The following is an 18,663-nucleotide window of genomic DNA, read 5'->3' as shown; positions in this document are numbered from 1 at the left end:
ATTTATGATGTAGATTAAGTTTACAAATGTGCCGTGTGTGGCCATCCTGCTGCGGCTATCACAAAACATTGAGGCCATATTCTAGCACTCAGAACTCACGCCCGAGTCAGTGGAGGTCACTCACACCACCGATGAGCGAGTGAAGGTCCATCACACGGATCTCCCGGGGCTCCCCTTGCATCTGATCTGTTGGTACCCATGAATGTATCAACCGATGCTCTCATTGGAACCCCACCCACTCATTAATTATAACCACAGGTTGATTCTAGACAAGAGTGTGGCAAAAATGTACCAAGGCATTCTGTATCATACGGATGTATGGAGTTTCAATGCAGAGTGTGGAGTATCATTTGTAAACTGCATTCTTTGTCTCAGTAAGTTTTCTAATAAACACACACACTGTATGTAAATGCATCCCCTCTTCTCTCCCCTTGGAGGGCTAGTTATTGAACAGTGACCAGAGATTGCCACTGGGGTATCCCTCACGCATGCTCCATGTCCATCACGGGCCATCCATGCACACGCGTCCCTCTGGGCGCCGGTGGTGGCCCTCCCACCACCTGCAGCATTGCTGATTGCTGTGGGAAGGGAAGAGGGCCATCACAGGCTCTGCCGAGAAGTGACACGTACTGCCCTGCTCATATTCCATTGACAGAGCCACGCCTACTTTGTGTGACCAGAGAAGTACAAATGTATCATGTGTCTGGGAGGAGAGAAGGGAGAACTGGACTACTGGTCACTACAACAGCCCAGGCATTATGTGCTTGTCTGCTGCACCCCACACACAAAGTAACACTCCATGGCTGTATCCGGAGCATCTTGGAGACAGTGAATACTTACTGAGCGAATCCTGGAGACTAGCCTGAAGGAGGAAGGCTCTGGAAGTAAGCCCCCATGGATCATTAGAGAGGGTCATCATTTCATGATGTTTTTGTTGATGGCTCCTTACCTTGCCATATGCAGCTGGACGGTGGTGGCCCAGGAAATAGCACTGATACATGTGGCTCTGGGTCCTTAAAACAGGCTCTAGGGCCAGTGAAGGGCCAACTCCTGGGAATGGATGCAGACACCACCCCAGAGGGAGACACCACCCCAGGCTGGGACCGGAGAGGGACATGTAGGACAAAAGAAGGAGGTGCCTCAGACTCGTGCAGGTGTGGGACTGGCCCTGAGACGGCCTCCTTCCGTCTTGCTTCCTAGAAGTCTCACTCACCTGCCTCACTCCAGGGCTGGCCCTGGCACCTGCTCTGCTCCAGGGACTTCCAATTCCAGTTTAACAGGTAACTTCAACTCTCGGCTCTTCCAAACACAGCTGGACAGCAGCACATGCAAGAGAATTCTGAGTTGGGTGAAGTTTTCTCCACTCTATCTAGCTCGGAGACTTTAATAAACTCCAAGGGCTGAGCGGTATGGCAAAGAAAGGAGAGGCATCATGTATTCTGGACTAAGGCTCATGTGCTTGCCTCCATGTTGAAACCTTGGAGCTCAAGTTTAGATCTTATTCCAATTGGGTTTGATGCTATCACACACGTGGGGGGCCACTTGTTAAGCACCTACTATGTGCCAAGACAGTCCTACACTTTGACTTCCTATACATTGCTTCCCTCATTAGCCGGTGCCTCAGCTCTATGAACTTGGTATCTCCTGTTTGTCAAAAGAGGAAACTGAGTCTTGGGGAGATTAAGGAACTCTTCCAAAGTCAACAAGGAAATGGCAGAATCAAGATTTGAATGAAATCTTTCTGAATCTCATGGCTGGCCATTCTAAAACGAGGATTCCTCTATCAACCTGAGGGGAAAAATTGGAAAAACTACCCTTCAGGCAACGTGAACTCAAGACACTGGATTTAACTGACCTTATTCACAAGGTCAAAAAAAAAAAAAGACCACCACCACCAAACCATTGGCATTTCCACATATGATTCACGTGACAGACTTGCACCGAATCAAAATAAATGCCAGTTTGACCATAATGGGTTTTTTTTTTTTGTTTCAATTTTTATTGAACACAAGTATTCTGACAGAATGCAAAGTCAAAATTCTCAGTTAGTACTCAGTATTTACACCAGTGAGAATGGAAACAAAGGTGGTATCGATGTTTCACTTGGTAAAAAGTTTATAACAAGAGAGAAGGCCCCCGAAGTACGGAATGCTGGGTAGGGATGTTCATGGAGGTCTGAAAACCACCATCCAGACAGACAGCCTCGAGTGACAGCCTGGGACGCGGAAGGGCTCCATAGAAAAGTGTGAAAACAGTCCCACTTCAGAAGCTGCACTACGTACACGACGGCCCCCCAGGACTCAGAGCCCCCGCGTGACACCGGGAGCGCCCCCCCTGCAGAACGTGGCCACGCCGCCAGTTATGTGAATACATATGTATGGCACATACACATATAGACACATACACATTGGAAACTGGTAGAGTTGATCCCGCCTTCAAAAAATTAAAAAAGGAAAACTATAAGCTTTTATCTCTTAACATAAAAGATAGAACATCTTGAAAATAAAGTGACTCTCTCTTTGATCTTAGAGAAAGCATTGCTCTGGTTTTTTTTTTTGTTTGTTTGTTTTTGCTTTTTTTTTAATTTTTAATTTTTTTTTTTTTAAAGAAAGGAAAGCTCATGCGTGCGGAGACAAATCTATGTATAATGAAAGAGAGGCAGACCAAAAGGTGGGCAGAGTCTTGGGTGCCAGTTAACGGCGGAGCCAGGGTTCTGGGTGGGTGGGGGGGCGTCAGCTGCCCTGGGCCGGGTTACTTGAGGGTTGGCTATACCTCTCTCTCTTCCGAACCATCAGAACCAAAGTCGTTGTGCCTGGCCACAACCACTTGGCCTGAGATGCACAGTCTCGACGAGGGATAGCATGGGCTTGGCTTAGGTAGTCAATGCCATTAACATCAGAAGATGAGCAACTAACTCATTCCACAGACAACCCAGCGTGGGAAGGGCCCAGCACGCCCTGCTGGGTCCCCGCCCCCCCGCCCTGTCTCAGACACCCAGGAGCTCCCTTTCCCCTGTGAGTTCAAAGAACTGTCTGCACGTTACTAGTGCCTGAGGGCCTGTGCGTTTGAACCACAGATTTGTGCAAAGGCCCTAGAATCAGAGGGGCCAGAGCTGGGTACACTGGATCCTCCATTTCCATCCCCAGGAGCTGAGAAAATGCAAAATAACCCCACATTTAGCAAATGACAAGACCATTATTTTTCACAGTTTGAAATTATAACCTTAGCGTATCACCACTGATCAGACTGCAGAAGTGTCAGAACATGGGGGAGTGTGGCCCACAGAGCGGACTCAGGGACAGTCTTGCCACCCTAACCTCTTGCTGTTTTGTACCGTGGGAAAGGAACGCATGCCGGAGGGCTGAATTTCTGTTTCCTTAGCTTTATCGTTGTCGTCATCATCACTTTCATTTTATTTTCTTTGTTTAAAGGCTTCAATTCCTTTTCAGAGTTATTTTTGTTTCCTGAATATTTTTTTCTGAACTATCTGCTATACCTTCCACAACCAAACTATGTTGAAGTTTTATTTCAATACTATGACAAAAACACGTTTCACACTAAAATATTCACGCATCCACAGTGCACAAGCTTGCAGTTCTAAAGTAGAATGAGGAAAAAAAAAGCAAAATTTCTATACAAAGGGCTGGCTTTTCCCTTCTCCCCCCTCCCATCCCCCTTAAAGTTTCTGTATTTTTCCCCCCACTTGGTTTCCAATCCAGGAAAGTTGTGTTATGACTCCAGACAGCAGGTTGGATTTTTTTTTTCTCTTTTGTTTCTATAAATGCTGCCTAAGTGAACAGAAGGCCGATGTTACTTTACTTCAACAGATTTCCAAAAAAAGACACTAATTCCCTGAAGCACACATCCTCTTCCGCTCAAATCTAGATTCTGGGCTCAAAAGGAAATTGTATGTATAGATTTTATTTGGCTTTCTACAAAAAAGGGGATGTTTGGGGTAAAAATGTGTGTTCACCAAGACCAGCCCCAACTATACAATCTTCTCTGCTTCATTCAACAAAGCCTAAGGAGTCCTTCGAAAGGAAGAACGCAGATGCCTGGGGGGGGGGCGCGGGGGGCAGACCCTTTTTCACAGATACAGGCAGGTGGTGGCTAATTAGAAAGTGGTCTAACCCCCAAGGAAATACAAAAAGTACTGAGAACCCCCAAAAAAGCAAAACCACTCCAGAACAAGATGGATTTTTCACCTGAGTTGCACACAGGCAAAAATTTCAAATCAGAATGCGGGGGCGGGGGGGAGAGCCACTGTAAACAATCATATTTTGTAAAGTTGTCCCGTGTGAAAGCAAGCCTGTGATGACCCTACCCGCCTCAGGCAGTATTTGTAACTTAAAAAAAAAGGCAGTATTTTACACGGACATTTAAACACAACCAAAGTCAAACATGTGTCGACTTGTAAACATTGGAAAACAAAGTTGGCAGAAAGGAGGAAAAAAAAAAAAGAATGAGAAAGAAAAGGAGAGAAAAAGAAACCAGAATATTGCAAACTGAGATCTACCCCCGAAGCTGCGATTTGGCATTCTTCCTACAAAACAGGGGTCTACGTGGGAACTGAATTCAGCTAGCAAGGGGGACACACTTTGCATACTGAACAAATACAAAGTGAACAGAAATTATAACTTATTTATGGGGCTTTACAGAGTTCAAACTCGACTCAAAGTATAAAAATAAACTTGGACTTTGTTCATTCGTTAGTCTTAGTGCCGGGAAGTATTTCTCTGAAACTGGTCTGTGCCAATTGGGCAACGCCAAGTGCGGTCTTCCTGAACCTAGATTTTTTTTTTTTTTCTGAGCTTCCTAGATTCTTAATTTGGGGTCCTTTTGTTTGATTCTTAAATGGTTTCAGGGAACAGAGTGTCCTAGTTTGGCTGTGGGTTTAACCTTTTTGTCTCATTTTCTTACAAGTGAGTGCGCGGCAAAGGAACCCTTTCTATAAACCTACAAAAAGGAGATCCCATATTTATCTGTTTAGTTTTTTTTTAAAGGCAAAAGACACTAGAGGAATGAGATGCGTGTGTGTGCGTGTGTGTGTGCGTGTCTGTGTGTGTGTGTGAGATATTGGGAATGCTCTGGTGAAACTGTGGTGTCACTTTTTACTTTGATCTGCTCATTTCTTGTCACCCATCATGCTTTGCTCTCGTTCTCCTTTGTTTGTGTGGCGTCGTTGGGGACCGTCTTGACTTCGGCTGGTGCTGGCTTCGTTTCTGTCTCCTGGCACTCCGACTTTGCTTCTACTGGGCCCTTCCTGCAGAGAATTGGGAAAACAGCACTGAGACCACAATCCACAGTAACTCACCCTTTGGCCGGGGCTCCAGCTCAGAGCAGTGGTCTCCATCTTTGGCCACACGCTGGAATCACCTGGGAGCTCTAAAAATCACTGAGGCCTGGGCTGGCCCCCCAGGAATCCTGATTTTATTGGTCGGGGCATGATGACTTTTAAAAGCACCCAAGTGACACTAAAACGGAGCCAACGTGGAGAGCTGCTGAATCGGAGGAGCGAGACCTTCCCCGTTCCAGCTCTCATCCAATGCTGGGGCCCAGGGGCCCAGTCCTCCCCTGGGGCGGTGGAAGGGAAGCAGATGCGGCCTTCTCCTCATCCCGACTGACCAGCCACAGGGCAGCCGCTCAGCTTGGTATCAATGATGCATGCTGTGCTGGGCTCCCCCGTACTGACTCCAGGGGCCCGTCTGCAAACCCCCTTGCTCTTGCCTGTCCTCACTCCCAGCACACCCAGTGCTCTGTGTTTACGGTGGGAAGAGGCTCTTTGCTACTGAGGCAGCGTTCCACGGCATGAGAGGCTAGAGCGGCTGTCACACTACCCGTGGAGACAGGGTGGGGGGAGGCGGGGGGTTCTGAGTGGGCAGGATTAGTGGAGTCCTACTTCAGATTCAGGGCTCCCAGGGAGCGTCCCATTCCAGCTCTTGGGGGCAGCACGATAGCTCATCTGGGGGCAGGGGTCTCTATAAAAACCTAGGTCTGACTCTGCCTTATCCAGTCTCGGGAGTGAGAGTCGGGTCTAAGGACAAACGGGGGCTAGCAGCCTCAGACTCCGGCTCCAGCTGCATTTGGCATCACGGTTAAGACATCTGTAAGCATAAGAACCTTCCCTTGAACTTGGAAAGCCAATAGTCATTCGGTGCCTGCGAGCTCCGGGTATTCCCAGACGTTGCAGGTCAGGAGAAGCAAGCGTAGCTGGTGGGGAGTTGTGGGCATCCGGGCTGGAGTGGGACAGAACCTTCTGGACCACATCCTCTCCCCACACGGGTCTGGGGGCCTGCCTCTTTCCTTCCTGCGGAACAGTGTCGTTCTGCTGCGGACTCAGCCCGGCCCTGGCTAACACACTGACTGACTGTGGGCCCTGGGGTGGCCGATAAGGGCACCTTGGCCTCCTTAGCTCCCTTCCCAATCTACGCTCATCAGTGGCCCGACGGCAAGGCTCCCCCCCAGGGAAAACAGAAGCCACTGCCAGAATAAGACATAATTAACATGGCCTAATTAGTGAGCAGGCGGCTGCTTGCTGGGCCTACTGCCTGCCCCCGCTCTCTCCGCCTCATCCCAGCCCCTTGCTTGGCAGTCGCCTCAGAGAAGCCTGGGATTAGGCTGAAGACATCTCACAAACAGGACACAGCACAGCACAAACGCACACCACCACGGGACACACCCCGACCACAGCAGACAAAGAGAGGCCGTACTCGGTCTTTGCTGGTGCAGGCGGAACAGAGCTGTCTGCAGTGGAAGGAGCAAGCTCAGGGGCTTGTCCACTGGCCCCAGCGGCGGGAGCAGGAGAGCCCAGGGCTGCAAAAACATCCTTTGCAAGGTCAATATCTGGGGTCTTGAAGTTCCCTTCGTCCATTTTAAAGTCCTCGCCCTGGGCAGGGTTTGTGGCACTGACGGAGGCAGCCTCGCTCTTCGGGCTAGTGAGGCCCGTGGCTGCCTCGGTCGGGCTCTTCACGGCGCCAGGCTGGGTGGGCTCGGGGTCCGGGCCTTTGGTGCTGGGAGCCTCCTGCTTGGCCTGGGGGGCTTCTGTGGCAGGGGCGGCCGCTGCTGCTAAGGGACTGGCTGCCCCGGCCGTGGCAGGGCCTGGCGCGGGGGCCGGCTTGCTGGCTGGAGGGGCCTTGGAGGCCTCCCCCACGCTGGCAGGGGCGCTTGGGCTGAGCACAGCCCCCTGGTTAGCCAGGACACTAGAAGACAAATTGCCGGCAGCGGGGGCTGAGGTCGGGGTGTCACTCAGGTCAACGAGGGGGGCCACCTTGGGGGCTGAAGGGGGGGGCGGGGAGGAGGCGGCGACGCCGGGCCCCTTAGAAGGGGTGGCCTGGCCGGCGGGCACAGAGTTTGAGTCAGGTGTGGCCGTGGCCGGGGGGGCAATACTGGAGGTCAGGGTGGTTGTCTCACTGGTGGGGCTGTTCTGAGCAGTGGCAAAGGTTTCGGTGATAGTGTCAGAGTTAGCGGTGACGGTGGTGACAGAAGGCAGCATGTCCTCGACAGTGGCTGTGGTGTCGGCAGGCGGCCTGTGGGAGGACAGGAAGTAGAAGAGAATAGACAATGAAGCTCAGACGAGACAGAGAAGCAGGGAAGGGCCGCGGCCAAGGAGGGGCGTGGGCAGGGCGTGCAGGGACGCACAGGCACTGACACAGGCCCACAGAGACACAAGGATGGCGAGAGGAAGCACACGCCCAGGCGGGCAGAAGAGGAGACAGGAGACACAGAGCACGTGGCGGTGTAAAGGGACCTGCAGCTGGCCCTTCCTGCCGACGCCCCTCCGGCTCTCTGCGCTAGGCTACCTTTCCCTACAGCCCTGTCGGGGCCTTTCCGAGCATTGCCTGCACCCCAGCTCAAGGACGGGCAGGCTTCGGTCCAGCGTCCACTGCTGCCGGTGTCCTAGGCCCCCAAGGAACTGGGCCCCGCTGTCCTACAGGCTCCATAGGCAGTGACGGGGAAAGTTGGGAAGAAGGCAACCAGTGCTCCAAACGGCCCCAAGGAGCCACGGGCTCTCCAGTGAGAGATTTCATGCTGCCGTTCGCTCCACTCCCTTCAAACCCATAGCACTCAGGATAGCCAGCAGTCATCACAGGCTCAGCTGGGCGAGGTTTCTGACGGAGGGTCCCCCAGGCTTCTGAGAACAGGAGGGCTGGGGAGCTTCACGGCCCCCCCCCCTTTCTCACCCTTCTAGGAAGAACGCAGAAACCCCTAGAGTTCTTGCAAATCCTGAACAGAATCTGCTGTTTCTCAGCCCCTCTCAATGAAGGTCTACCCCCTTCGGCCGTTTCCAGGATGTGTGTGACTCGGGAACAGGGTCTAGAGATCCCGCTCATCCCAGGAGCCCTTTCAGACCACCTACGGTACCGCAACAGAACCCAGAATGCCTTCTCTAGGGAGAGAGGGGGCCAGGGATTTCTGGCCAAGGGCTCCAGAATCTGGCCTGCCTTGTGTGGCTGGGAGTGATGGGTGGGAGGCATGGGCAGTGTGGGTAGGGGGAGGAGGTGGGTGCGGGGCTCTGCTGATGAGGGACAGCCCCTCCCCGCCCACGTACTCGGGCTCTGTCAGAGGTGTGGTCTCGTTGGGCTCCGTGTGTTTCCCTCCATCGTGGTTTGGGGTCCGTTCCTCCTCAGTCCGCACTTCCACGATGGGCTCCTTGGACTCGTCTTTCCTGTGGAGAGAATGGCTGGTTCAATCCCGGGCTGCTGGGGCAGGGAGGGGGCTCCTGGAGAAGCCAGTTATGGCCCATGGCACCTGGGCCTGTCCCAAAGTTGGCGGGGGGGGGGCGCATCTCAGGCCAGGCCCAAGTGCCTGAGCCTCAGCTCCCACTTGTGCTAGCGGTGTGACCTTGAGCACCCGACTTGCTCACCCTTGCTTCCATCTCCTCCTCTGTAAAATGGGGTAACTAGTCTCTGCCTCGCCTAGATGTTTCACATTAACCGAGATGGTATGAAGCGCTCAGCGCAGTGCCTGGCACAGAGATCACCTGCGTTTACGTACAGACTCTGACACGCGCTGGTGCTCACAGCTTACCCCTCGCTCTGTCCCTCCTCTCCCAGAGTCAGTGAAGGCTCTGGCTAATGGGCTCAGGATGTGCTTCTCCAGAGATGCTGGAAGGGACAGGTCTGGAGCCTCAGCTCCGCAAAGACAGGGAGCTTTACCTGTTCTGTGCGCGGCTGTAACCTAGTGTCTGGGAATAGTGCCTTGCCCTATAGTATCTGTTCAATAAACATTTCTTGGGAGATGTTTGAGTGACTGTATGAACGAACGAATGAATGAATGAACACATGAAAGAATGACAGCAAGGCAAGTAGGTCTCTCAAATGCTATGGCAGGTCCGCTCTGGGTTCTGCTCTGAAAATTCCCCTCATTTTCACCTATGCAGGGATTTTCAAAGTACTCTGAAATTCTAGTATGTTAGATGTGAAGTTGGGCCCAAGAGTTTGCTTTGCAAACAGGGACTCCCAAAGGCTGTGCTCTGAGAAACATTTCTCCATGAGATGGCTCCACTGCTGCTCCCGCCCCCACCCCCCCCCCCCCCGGGGCAGAGCCCAGACCCCAGTAGTGGCAAGTGTGTCTACACTCACGAGAAGGCGGCTTTGCCCTCTTCCATGTCCTTGCCCTTGGCTCCGGGCCCCGCCTTTCCGCACAGGTTGACGGCAATGCACATGAGCAGGCCACACTTGTTCAGGAAGTAGCAGGTGATGTCCACCACCACCAGGAGCAGGACGAAGATGACAATGAGGATGCCCACGATGGCCCCAGTGCTCAGGCCTGATGTAGGGCTGCCATTGGCTTGAGTGGGAGGGAGAGAGAGAGAGAGAGATGGCTGGCGGTTAATACCCTGCCATGCACAGTCCCGTGCCCTGCAAAGCAACAGCCCCTGGGGGTGGGGGAGCGCCTTCGGGACAAAGTCATGGCATTTGTGTCAAGAGGGGCACCTTCCGTGGGGGCTTTTCTATATGTTGAGACAACTGAGTCTTTTCGTATCTCCGAGAGGGCGGGATGGCAGCCGTATCTCACAGACCAGGGGACAGGGGCACGAGGCACCCACGAGTCAGGATGCGAGTAGGGACTGGGAGCTGTGTCTCCATCCTTGTGCTTAGTGTCCGAGCCTCCCCTCGACCCAGCCTTAGCTGATCTCCTGTGAGCCCTGGCAGCAGGCAGGTAGGTGGAGGTCACTGGTTTCAGGCTGGACTGTGGCTCTGGGGAGCAGTCAGGGACAGGCTCCCATCTGGGGCGGCAGGGTGTTCCCAGGGCTTCCAGTGGGCTTGTGCTGACATCAGGCACAACGGTATGCCCACATGCTACCCCACTTCCTCTCCTCTTTAGGACCAGCCCCAGAGGATCCCAACATTGGACAACGTACATGGTTTATCCTTCACTTCACCCAGGGAGCCGAATGAAACCCATTGACTCTGGAGACATGGGGGGCTGCCCAGCCCCGGAAGGCAAGGTGAAAGGTTTGGGTATACTCACCATCTGGGAGCTCAGGCACACTTGGCTCAGACTTCAGGAAACCCAGCAGACTCACCCAGAGATGCACGTCCACACGGACAGGCACACTCACACTCAGGGCAAATACCCTCCGTGCCCACTACAGACAGACATGCAGTCTCACATCCGAGCAGTACCCAGCAGTACCCAGCACACCTGTTCTGGATGGGCTCACTCTGAATGACTCGGCCTCTGTGTCCTTCTCCCCTGGTGTCCATCTACAAACCCCTAGGGCCCCGGCGGATTGATGGTCTCACAGAAGGGCCCCAGGCTCAGCTCCCCAGGCCCCCTTGTGATGGCTGTGAGTTGCCCGAGGTGGCCCCCGGACTGGTGAGTTCCCCCAGTGTCTGGGAGACATGTGGTCATGCTCCAGGAAGCAAGAACGCATGAAGAGCTCTGCCATAAGCCAGTGTGGGGACCACGACCTCAGACTGAAACTTGAGCACGTTTGCTTCGTTTTTCTTCTTCTGGAAGGACAGAGTCCCAGAATTGGCAGCCCCATCCCACCCCCAGACCTTGTCTGAGGCCTCCTGTGCCGGCAGGACCCACTGGGATCACCCAGGTCTGTCCATTAGAGGCAGAAACTGTGGCCAACACGATCTGGGTCTCACTGTACCTTTGCTGAGCACCAGGCCGGGCCCGGGGTGGGCTGCCAGTGCATGTCATACCAAATAATGGAGGAACGTGTAGCCCAAGGTGACAGGTGCAACAACAGGCCACGTTGTTCTTTCTTCCGTGCAGCCTGTGTTCCTGGGGCACTCCTTTCTCTGCCCAGGGGGTCCCTAATCAGGCCCCATGGAGCTTCTTCAGCAGTGGTCCTACCCCACTGGTCTTTCTTTCAAAGTTTAATTCAGGGTACGAACCACTAGCCCAGCACACCAGAGATGACTGCTCACTCACAGTTGGATTCGTAGTACCCATGGCACAGATGGACTTTAGTTGGAGAAGATTCTCAAATTCTTGAATATTTGTGGCTTCTTTGGGACCTTGGTCTTACTTTCCAGCCTTTCCTCCTTGGGCTCCCTGGCTGGTCCCACCCAACCCACACTGAAAACCCTAGCCTATCCCCAGGAAATCATCAAGACAGGCCAAGGGCTCTGTGCTCAGAGGCCCCAGCTCTGGCCACGCCGTCTCCGGACTTTGGTGGCAGGAAATGGCCGGCTGGCCCCTGAGGTCCGCTGGAGCGGGTCTTTTCCCTAGCAGCTCACGAAAGTGGAATAAAGCATCCATTCTTCTCTCGCAGGTCCTCACACATTCCACCCCAATAAGCAAAGAGAGGCATGCAAGCCTTCCTGATTTTCAGAGTCCCAAAGCTGCTGCCCTGAACAGGGAGGGAGAATCAGCCTTGGGCTTTCTCTCTAGCCCGTGACACTGGGCTGGAACCCACTGCTGCCTCCTGACATCAGTGCCCCACAGCGCTGCGTGCGTGCTTCCCGAGGAAGGAGCTGAAATTACTTGTGTGAGGGGCAACGTTCGTGCTTCCAGACTCAGTGGCATGAACTGTACATTCTGAGGTGTGTACGTAAATGCGGTTCTCAGGGACCCGTCCTCTCTCCGAAGAAGACGGCACACCACTGCAGTGTCTTCGTGTCTGTGAGAGGCAGCAGTTGTCCGGCTTGTGCTCTGGGCTCGCCGGACCTGGGGGGGAGCCTTGGTTCTGAAGGCCAGCACCACGAGCATGCACGGGGAAGGGCCAGGAGGGGACAAAGACCCTTGTGACATGAGACAGAAAGAAGGGAAGTGGTCTTCCCTTCTATCGGAGGCAAAATTCAGACTCTTCATCCTGCCCTAAAGGCCCTCCATGCGCTGTAGACCCCCCCACTCTTCTGACGGCTGTGACCGTGGAACTGGCCCTCCACGCCGCTCCCTGTGCTCCACACAGCCTTCGCTCTTACCCTGTGACCGTGGCACTGGCCCTCCACGCCGCTCCCTGTGCTCCAGCCAGAGCCTTCGCTCTACCTGCTGAACACACCCCGCCCATTCCTGCCTCAGTGCCTTGCTGACCCCTTGCCTGCGACACTCCAGCCCCATAACCTCCTGGGTGGCTCTTTGTCATCCTACAGGCCGAGGTTCAAACGTCACCTTGTCAGAGAGCCCTCTCCCTCCGTCCCCTGATCTCTTATCTAGTGAGGCCCCTCTGCCCAGTATCTACCATATTATCTGTTTTCTTCTCTTTTTACCTCTATCTGCCATTTTCTGTTCATTTACATGCTTTTACTTGGCTGTCCTTTCTGGAAGGTTCTGCAAGGTACTCTGTCTTATGTCTCCCCAGCATCTAGGACAACCTGACTGGTAGGAAATGTTCAAAGAATATTTTGGAAAAAATGAGTGGGTGTTGAGTCTGGAGATGAGAGCGCCACCTCCTGAGATTCACAGGTGGGCTGGGAGACCAAGGACGCAGTCTTGTTCGGCGTCACTGCTGGAAGGCAACTGGATGGGAACTCGAGGACCCGGGGCAGATAGCAGCTCCCCTCGAGGAAGAACTAAGAGCAGGAGCTGCTTTGGCAGGCAAGCCCCCCGTGGCTGGAGGCAGCCGAGTGGGGGCTGGACGACCCCTTGGCAGATACTGTAATGCTCTGGAAAAGGTCCCCATGCGGGGCAGGGCTGGGGGGACGGCGTCTCCAAGCTCTCCTCAACCACAGGAACCTGCCGTCCCACATGGCCGTCCAGCAGCACCCCGCGCACGGTGCAGACCCCCCGCACAGTGTGTGCTCAGAAGGACTTTTTCTTGGAAGACTGCATCACTCAGTAGGTCCTGTTTTTATTCACCCATTCTTGTGATTTTATTTTTGTGTGAAAAATAAACATCTTTTAGCATAATGTCTGTCCACCTGCGGCAGAATTTTGGGGTGCTTCAAATTTAGACTCTGGGGCTCCCCATTTCTACCCAATCAGAATCTCTGGGGGTGAGGCTCAGGAATCAGGATTAGGGGGAGCGGCCTGGGTGGCCCTCAAACACACTACAGCTTGAGGTCCTCTCGTGCCTGCTGTACAATGAGTAACAGCTGCAGTCTCACCGTGTGGCCTGACCTAGCAGACTGAACGGATGGAGAGAAAGCAGACTGTCCCCGGAAGAAAAAGGACCGCCCAGTTCACCTCTGAGAGTCTCGACTTCCAGACGGAGTAAGGTGCTCCTCAAGCTAGAGAAAGAGTGTGCGTAGCTTTTATGAAAAGCAGCTGTAAACCAGGTAACACCAGGAAATGGATGGAAGCATACTGAAGTCCAGCTGACACCTACTAGCTCTCGGGGGTGATACAGGACTGCAGTCCAGGAGAGCCGGAAGGACCAAGGGTAGCCCCTGTCCTCAGCTAAGAGTTTGTAAAAGGGAAACATAAAAACCTTCCAGGGGTCTATCTTTGGCCAACCTTGCCACTGGCCTGCCTTGACTGACCCACCCACACACCCACATGCAAAGAGAGTTTCTTGGGATCAGCTCCTCCATGACCTCCAGGGTCAGAGTCACTCCACGGTGATGCTACGAAGTGGGGCTGTCCATCTTCTGTGGTTCCTGGCATGCAAGAGGTTGACACTGAACAGGGACCTGGCTGCCCCGAGACGGAGACCTACATACGTCTTTCTTTCTTCAATGCCTCAAAATGGGAATCTGGGTCTCACACTTTACAGACGCCAAATGGGCCTGAGTCACTGTGTCACGGGCTCTCCGTGCAGCAGAGGGGCCCCTCCCACGGAGCTGGGACTCTGGTTTACTCATAACCCCGTACACGTCTGCTTGCTCCTTCCCAGAAGCCGCTCTTAAACAGACGGCCAGTCTCAAGGGCTTTCGGGAAGCGTCCTACTAAGTGTGATTATGAACAGAACAGGATTTGCCAATGAGAGCCTCCTCTTACATTCCATCACCAGGTCACTCAGCGCAGGCTCTGCTGTGGGGTCCTGACGGGAGCAGTGAAATCAGGTGCCCTAACTACAGAGTTGTGTATCTGGTGGCCCACAGTGCGCCTCTGACCCCGAAGTGACCACCTCCTGCTTCTGCAAAGGGACTGCCCCTCCCCCTGCCTGCTGGGGACCGGGAACATCCAAGGAGGCAATGACCCCCAGGAGTTCTCAGGGCAGCTGAGCAAAATGCACAGCTCCTCATCAGGAAAGGAAAGCATTTCCTCTGCTAGAACTCCATGCATCAGGCTGGCTACAAGTCTGGGGTGCGATTTAGGGTAATCAGTTATTCGGGTACATGTGAGGTGGCAGAAAAGGGCTTCTGACATTTTGTAGGACACACTATTCAATAAAATCAAAACACGCTGGTGAGCTCACGTGGACTGTTATTTCCTTTAATAATGCAAAGGTGTAAACTTCATCAAGGCCTCGCTGATTATCTACACAACAGTGTTAGCATTCTTATTAGTAACAAACATGATCCAAACCTGCCGTATAAATATTTCAGAAGTGAGCAGAGGGACCCCGCGGCGCGTGGAGCGTGGCAGCGCTGGCAGGGCGCGGCGGGGGCAGCTGAGCGAGGTGGCAAGTGCTTCCTCCCGCGGGCGTCTCGAAGGACCGCTATCTTGGGGACTGCTTGGCGGGGCCAGGGGCCACAGCCGTCACTGAGAAGGGCATCCGGTGGGAGTGGGCGCACCCTCACACTGTCTCTCGAAAGGCATCCCGTTACAAACAAAGGGCCTGCCTGCACCGACCCCAAAGTAGTTTTGGCTGAGGCCCCGCCTCGCCCGGGGTGTGCTGAGGGGACAGGGCCGTGTCAGGTCTCCCTACACTTTGGGCTAGATCTCCATGAGTCCCTTCGGAAACACTGACACCGGCCCTCCCGTGTGGGTAGGACTGGGACCAAGTTGGGGCAGACCCCCGAGATGGGCCCTCCTGGGTGAACACAGGACTCCTGCCCAAGATGATATCAAGAGCATGCCAGGAGCCAGGAGGACATTGATGGGCCACTCGCGTGAGGACAGATCTCTCCTTCCCTCACCCTCCCCAGAGCTCTCGCTAACTGACCTGGGATTCTTACGCCAGGCCTGGAAGCACCGCGTGTCTCCTCAACGCTCCGCCTCGTGCCTAAGAACCACGCCTGCTTCTCTTGTGCTGGTGTGAAGGCAGGGCAGGGACCCCAGGGGGAGAGGTTCGAGGTGGGGCTGGGGGGCAGACAAGGCTGGGGCAAGAGGCACTGCCTGCCTGAGCTGCTGGGAAAAGTGCGGCCTCCAGCATCTGCACGTGAACCTCTCAATGGTGAGCGCTGGGGGACACAGGCCTGGGCTAACCCACATGGGCAGCTCTGCCCCGCAGACGGGATCGCTGGGATTCCCAAAGGGAAAGACTAGTCTTCAAACATTAACTAAGAAAAAAAAAAACACAACAAACAGAACTAAAAATAAACAAGAACAAAACTCCAACTTCTGTGGGGTGTTTAGAGATGAGATATGTAGATGACGTGACCACAACGGAGGGAGGTCTCATTCAGTGGAAGGTCCGTCCCCGAGCTCGCAGTGTTACTGAGCAGGGTCCAGCCGAGCGAGGCTCTGGGGAGCACGCGGCACCCCCTCTCCTAGGCATGTGCAGAGGCGTGCCCCCGACAGCAGAGAGGACCACCTGGCGGTCACCAGAGTTTTTTAAATGTCACTAAAGCCACTGACCACTATGGGGGCTGGGGATTGGGGAAGTGGGACAGGCTGACCCAGTCGCATTGTGTGCACGCTCTGGACTGGGCAGTCCGGGAGGGACCTGTCCCCACCCTTCTGCTCTGGTGAGTGTGTGTGGGGGTGGGGAGCGCATGACCCGGGCCTGGCTTGCGGTGGGTACGTCCAGCTTGGGGACTGACGTGTATGAGAGACTGTCGGACCACGACCCCCAAGACACAAGGCTCTGTGCTGACCTGTGGCTCGCTGCTGGGCAGCCCAAGTCACCCTGATGGGGGGACACCCATCTTACAAAGCTGACGGGCACCAGGCGTATCACAGGCTGGCTCTGTTGGCAGCACCAGCATAAGCTGCTGGTTGTAATACCAGGACCAAAGCGCCTCCCAGAACATCTGAGCAGCCCCAGAAAATGCCTAACAAATCCAATTTCTTCCACTGTATGGGCAACGGGTGACTGACTTTGCCCATCGTGTCAGCAAAATGCTCGGGTGCAGCCCAGTGGTCTGGCTCTCTGACACGGGCATGTCAATGCAGGCGAAGCCAGCTATGTTTTGAAGGGCAGAGGAGGAGCGCGGGGTTGGAATGGGGTGGGGAGCACGTGGTGATTCGAACAATCTGATGCAAACTTTGGGAGGTACTTAGACACTTTCCTCTGCTGCATCGCTTTCAGGTAAGAACAACAACAAAAATCCAACAGGTAGCAGATGTGTGAAACTTTTCTGTAAACCTAGCATAATGCTTTTTACAAACAGTGTTTAAAGACAAGTGCTCCCAAGTGTTTTCGAACCGCCATTAGGGGCAAGCTCCTTGTGAAGTGGGCAAGGGAGATCTGTGAATGGTAAAATGTCTGGAGGCCCGGCTTTTCCCATCACCAAACCTTCCTCTTCCACACAGAGTGCTTGGTGGCGTGGCTGTGGCGGTCCTGACAGGTTCTTCCAAAGGGGGCACTGATCATTCTCAGAGGAACTGGGCATTTAAGCAAACTGAATTGTGTGTGTGCGTGTGTGTTCACGTCCCTAACAGAGCAAAAGCAGAGTCACTGCAGAGAGAAGCAATGAGACAAAGGTGTAGGACGCGGAGCAGCCTCCCAAGGTCGCTGCAGGGCCGAGCAACACACGCCCAGAGAGAATGGGTTGTTTGAAAATAATGTGGCAGTGGGGATGTCCCAGTGACGGACGTCCAAGGTGAGATGCGTGACGGCAGACACAGGGAGGGGAGGGGGGAAAAGGAAAGAGAAGGTAGAGACAGAAACAGAGAAAAAAAAATAGATAAAAAGAAAAAAAATTAGGTCAAATATAGAAAACGCAAGAATCAAAGGTTAATTCAACTTAGTAAATTAAACTGACAAAGGTTAGAGAAGAGCTCAGTACGGTATCACTCCCATAAGGCCAGTTCCGAAGCTCAGCGAGGCCAGAAGCAGCACAGCAGGGCGAATTCAGGGGTTAGGGGTCAGCGAGCAAATGAAATTCAAGTGAGAGAACAGAGCCTCTGCAGTCAAACACAAGAGTGTGATTAGGAGGGCGTTACCTTTGACTAAGGTCAGGCCTCTTAGGAACAGTCAAGGAGCCTATCCACAGCCTCCTAGCCTCTAGAGCTTTCTACGCGCAGCGGGAGAGACACACCATGAGCATCTCAGGGATAGGCCAGACTCCTCCTCCTCGGGCGCCACGCCACGCCCCCAGCCACACCTGCTGTTCAAGACAAACTCATCTGCGCCCCTCACCTCCTGCCACCCCGACCACACAATCCCACCATGAACGCACATCTTTGTAACTCGCAGGTTTTGTACACAGGTCCCAACACCATGGCCAGGAAAGTCCAGCCAAGCACAGAGCCACCTCCTCCTAAGACGCGTGCGGTAGAGCCACCAAGCCCTCGTGGGGGAGGTGAGCAGTCCCTCCAACCCTCTCCGGCTTCCCTGGGCACCTGGAGCTTAACAAGAAGGACTCTGACATCTCTGCAGGGCAGCACCCTGGAGGACAAGGTCTTCCCCCATTTCTATATCTGACTCACAGGGTCCCCAACTGCTCCAACCCCACGAGCTGATGCTTGGGGCAGCACTCAGCACGTGAACGCGGCGCGTCCAAATGGCCTGCCTATGTTGCTTAGGGCAGCGACAGGTGAGGTCAGAAATCTCTCACTGAAAAAGGGTTACTCAAGCCTGTCGCTTCCCCAGCTCCTAAGTGTCCCATAAAGGCTGAGCAGAGCTGGACACGTTCCAGACTGTTGATTTCAATGAAAAACGGACCAAAGAACACAAAGAAAGAAGGGACACAGGATGGCAGGGCCACCTCTGGACATGGTGTTAAGCAGTAGTGAGAACACTTCCGACAGCCACACAAGGGTGCCTGGTCTTCATGCTGACCATGTGCACTACGGGGCCTCCCTGACAAGGCAGAGGGTAAGACCAATCGACGTGTCTCATCTGTGGTTTAAGGCCCACTGGCCAGCTCCCTGGAGGCCCCCACATGTCTGTCAGACACACACATTCATGCACACTCAACCGTGGGGAGCCATATACTGGCCTCACTTTGTTGTTTTGCTAACTGGCTCGTGCACGCCCAGGCAGGCCCG

The 18,663-nt window shown here is 54.0% G+C and overlaps 1 protein-coding gene across 21 annotated transcripts in view; it reads right to left on the bottom strand.

Annotated features, from left to right (window-relative positions):
* Window positions 1-1,976: 1,976 nt before the first annotated feature.
* NCAM1 (neural cell adhesion molecule 1) overlaps window positions 1,977-18,663 on the bottom strand; it is a 300,907-nt gene continuing 284,220 nt past the window's right edge. For 6 of the 21 annotated variants that reach the window (XM_019807845.2, XM_019807846.2, XM_019807847.2 and 3 more), the window contains 3 exons: window positions 9,582-9,789; window positions 8,549-8,665; window positions 1,990-5,263 (listed from right to left, as the gene is read on the bottom strand). In XM_019807845.2, coding sequence (XP_019663404.1) covers window positions 5,143-5,263; window positions 8,549-8,665; window positions 9,582-9,789 — 446 coding nt within the window. In that variant the 3' untranslated portion in view covers window positions 1,990-5,142. The other 15 variants (XM_034665765.1, XM_034665766.1, XM_034665767.1 and 12 more) reach the window with 5 other exon arrangements.

Source organism: Ailuropoda melanoleuca, chromosome 8 (assembly GCF_002007445.2).
Source record: "Ailuropoda melanoleuca isolate Jingjing chromosome 8, ASM200744v2, whole genome shotgun sequence".
NCBI classification, from domain to species: Eukaryota; Metazoa; Chordata; class Mammalia; order Carnivora; family Ursidae; genus Ailuropoda; species Ailuropoda melanoleuca.
This window is presented reverse-complemented; position numbering and strand designations above follow the sequence as displayed.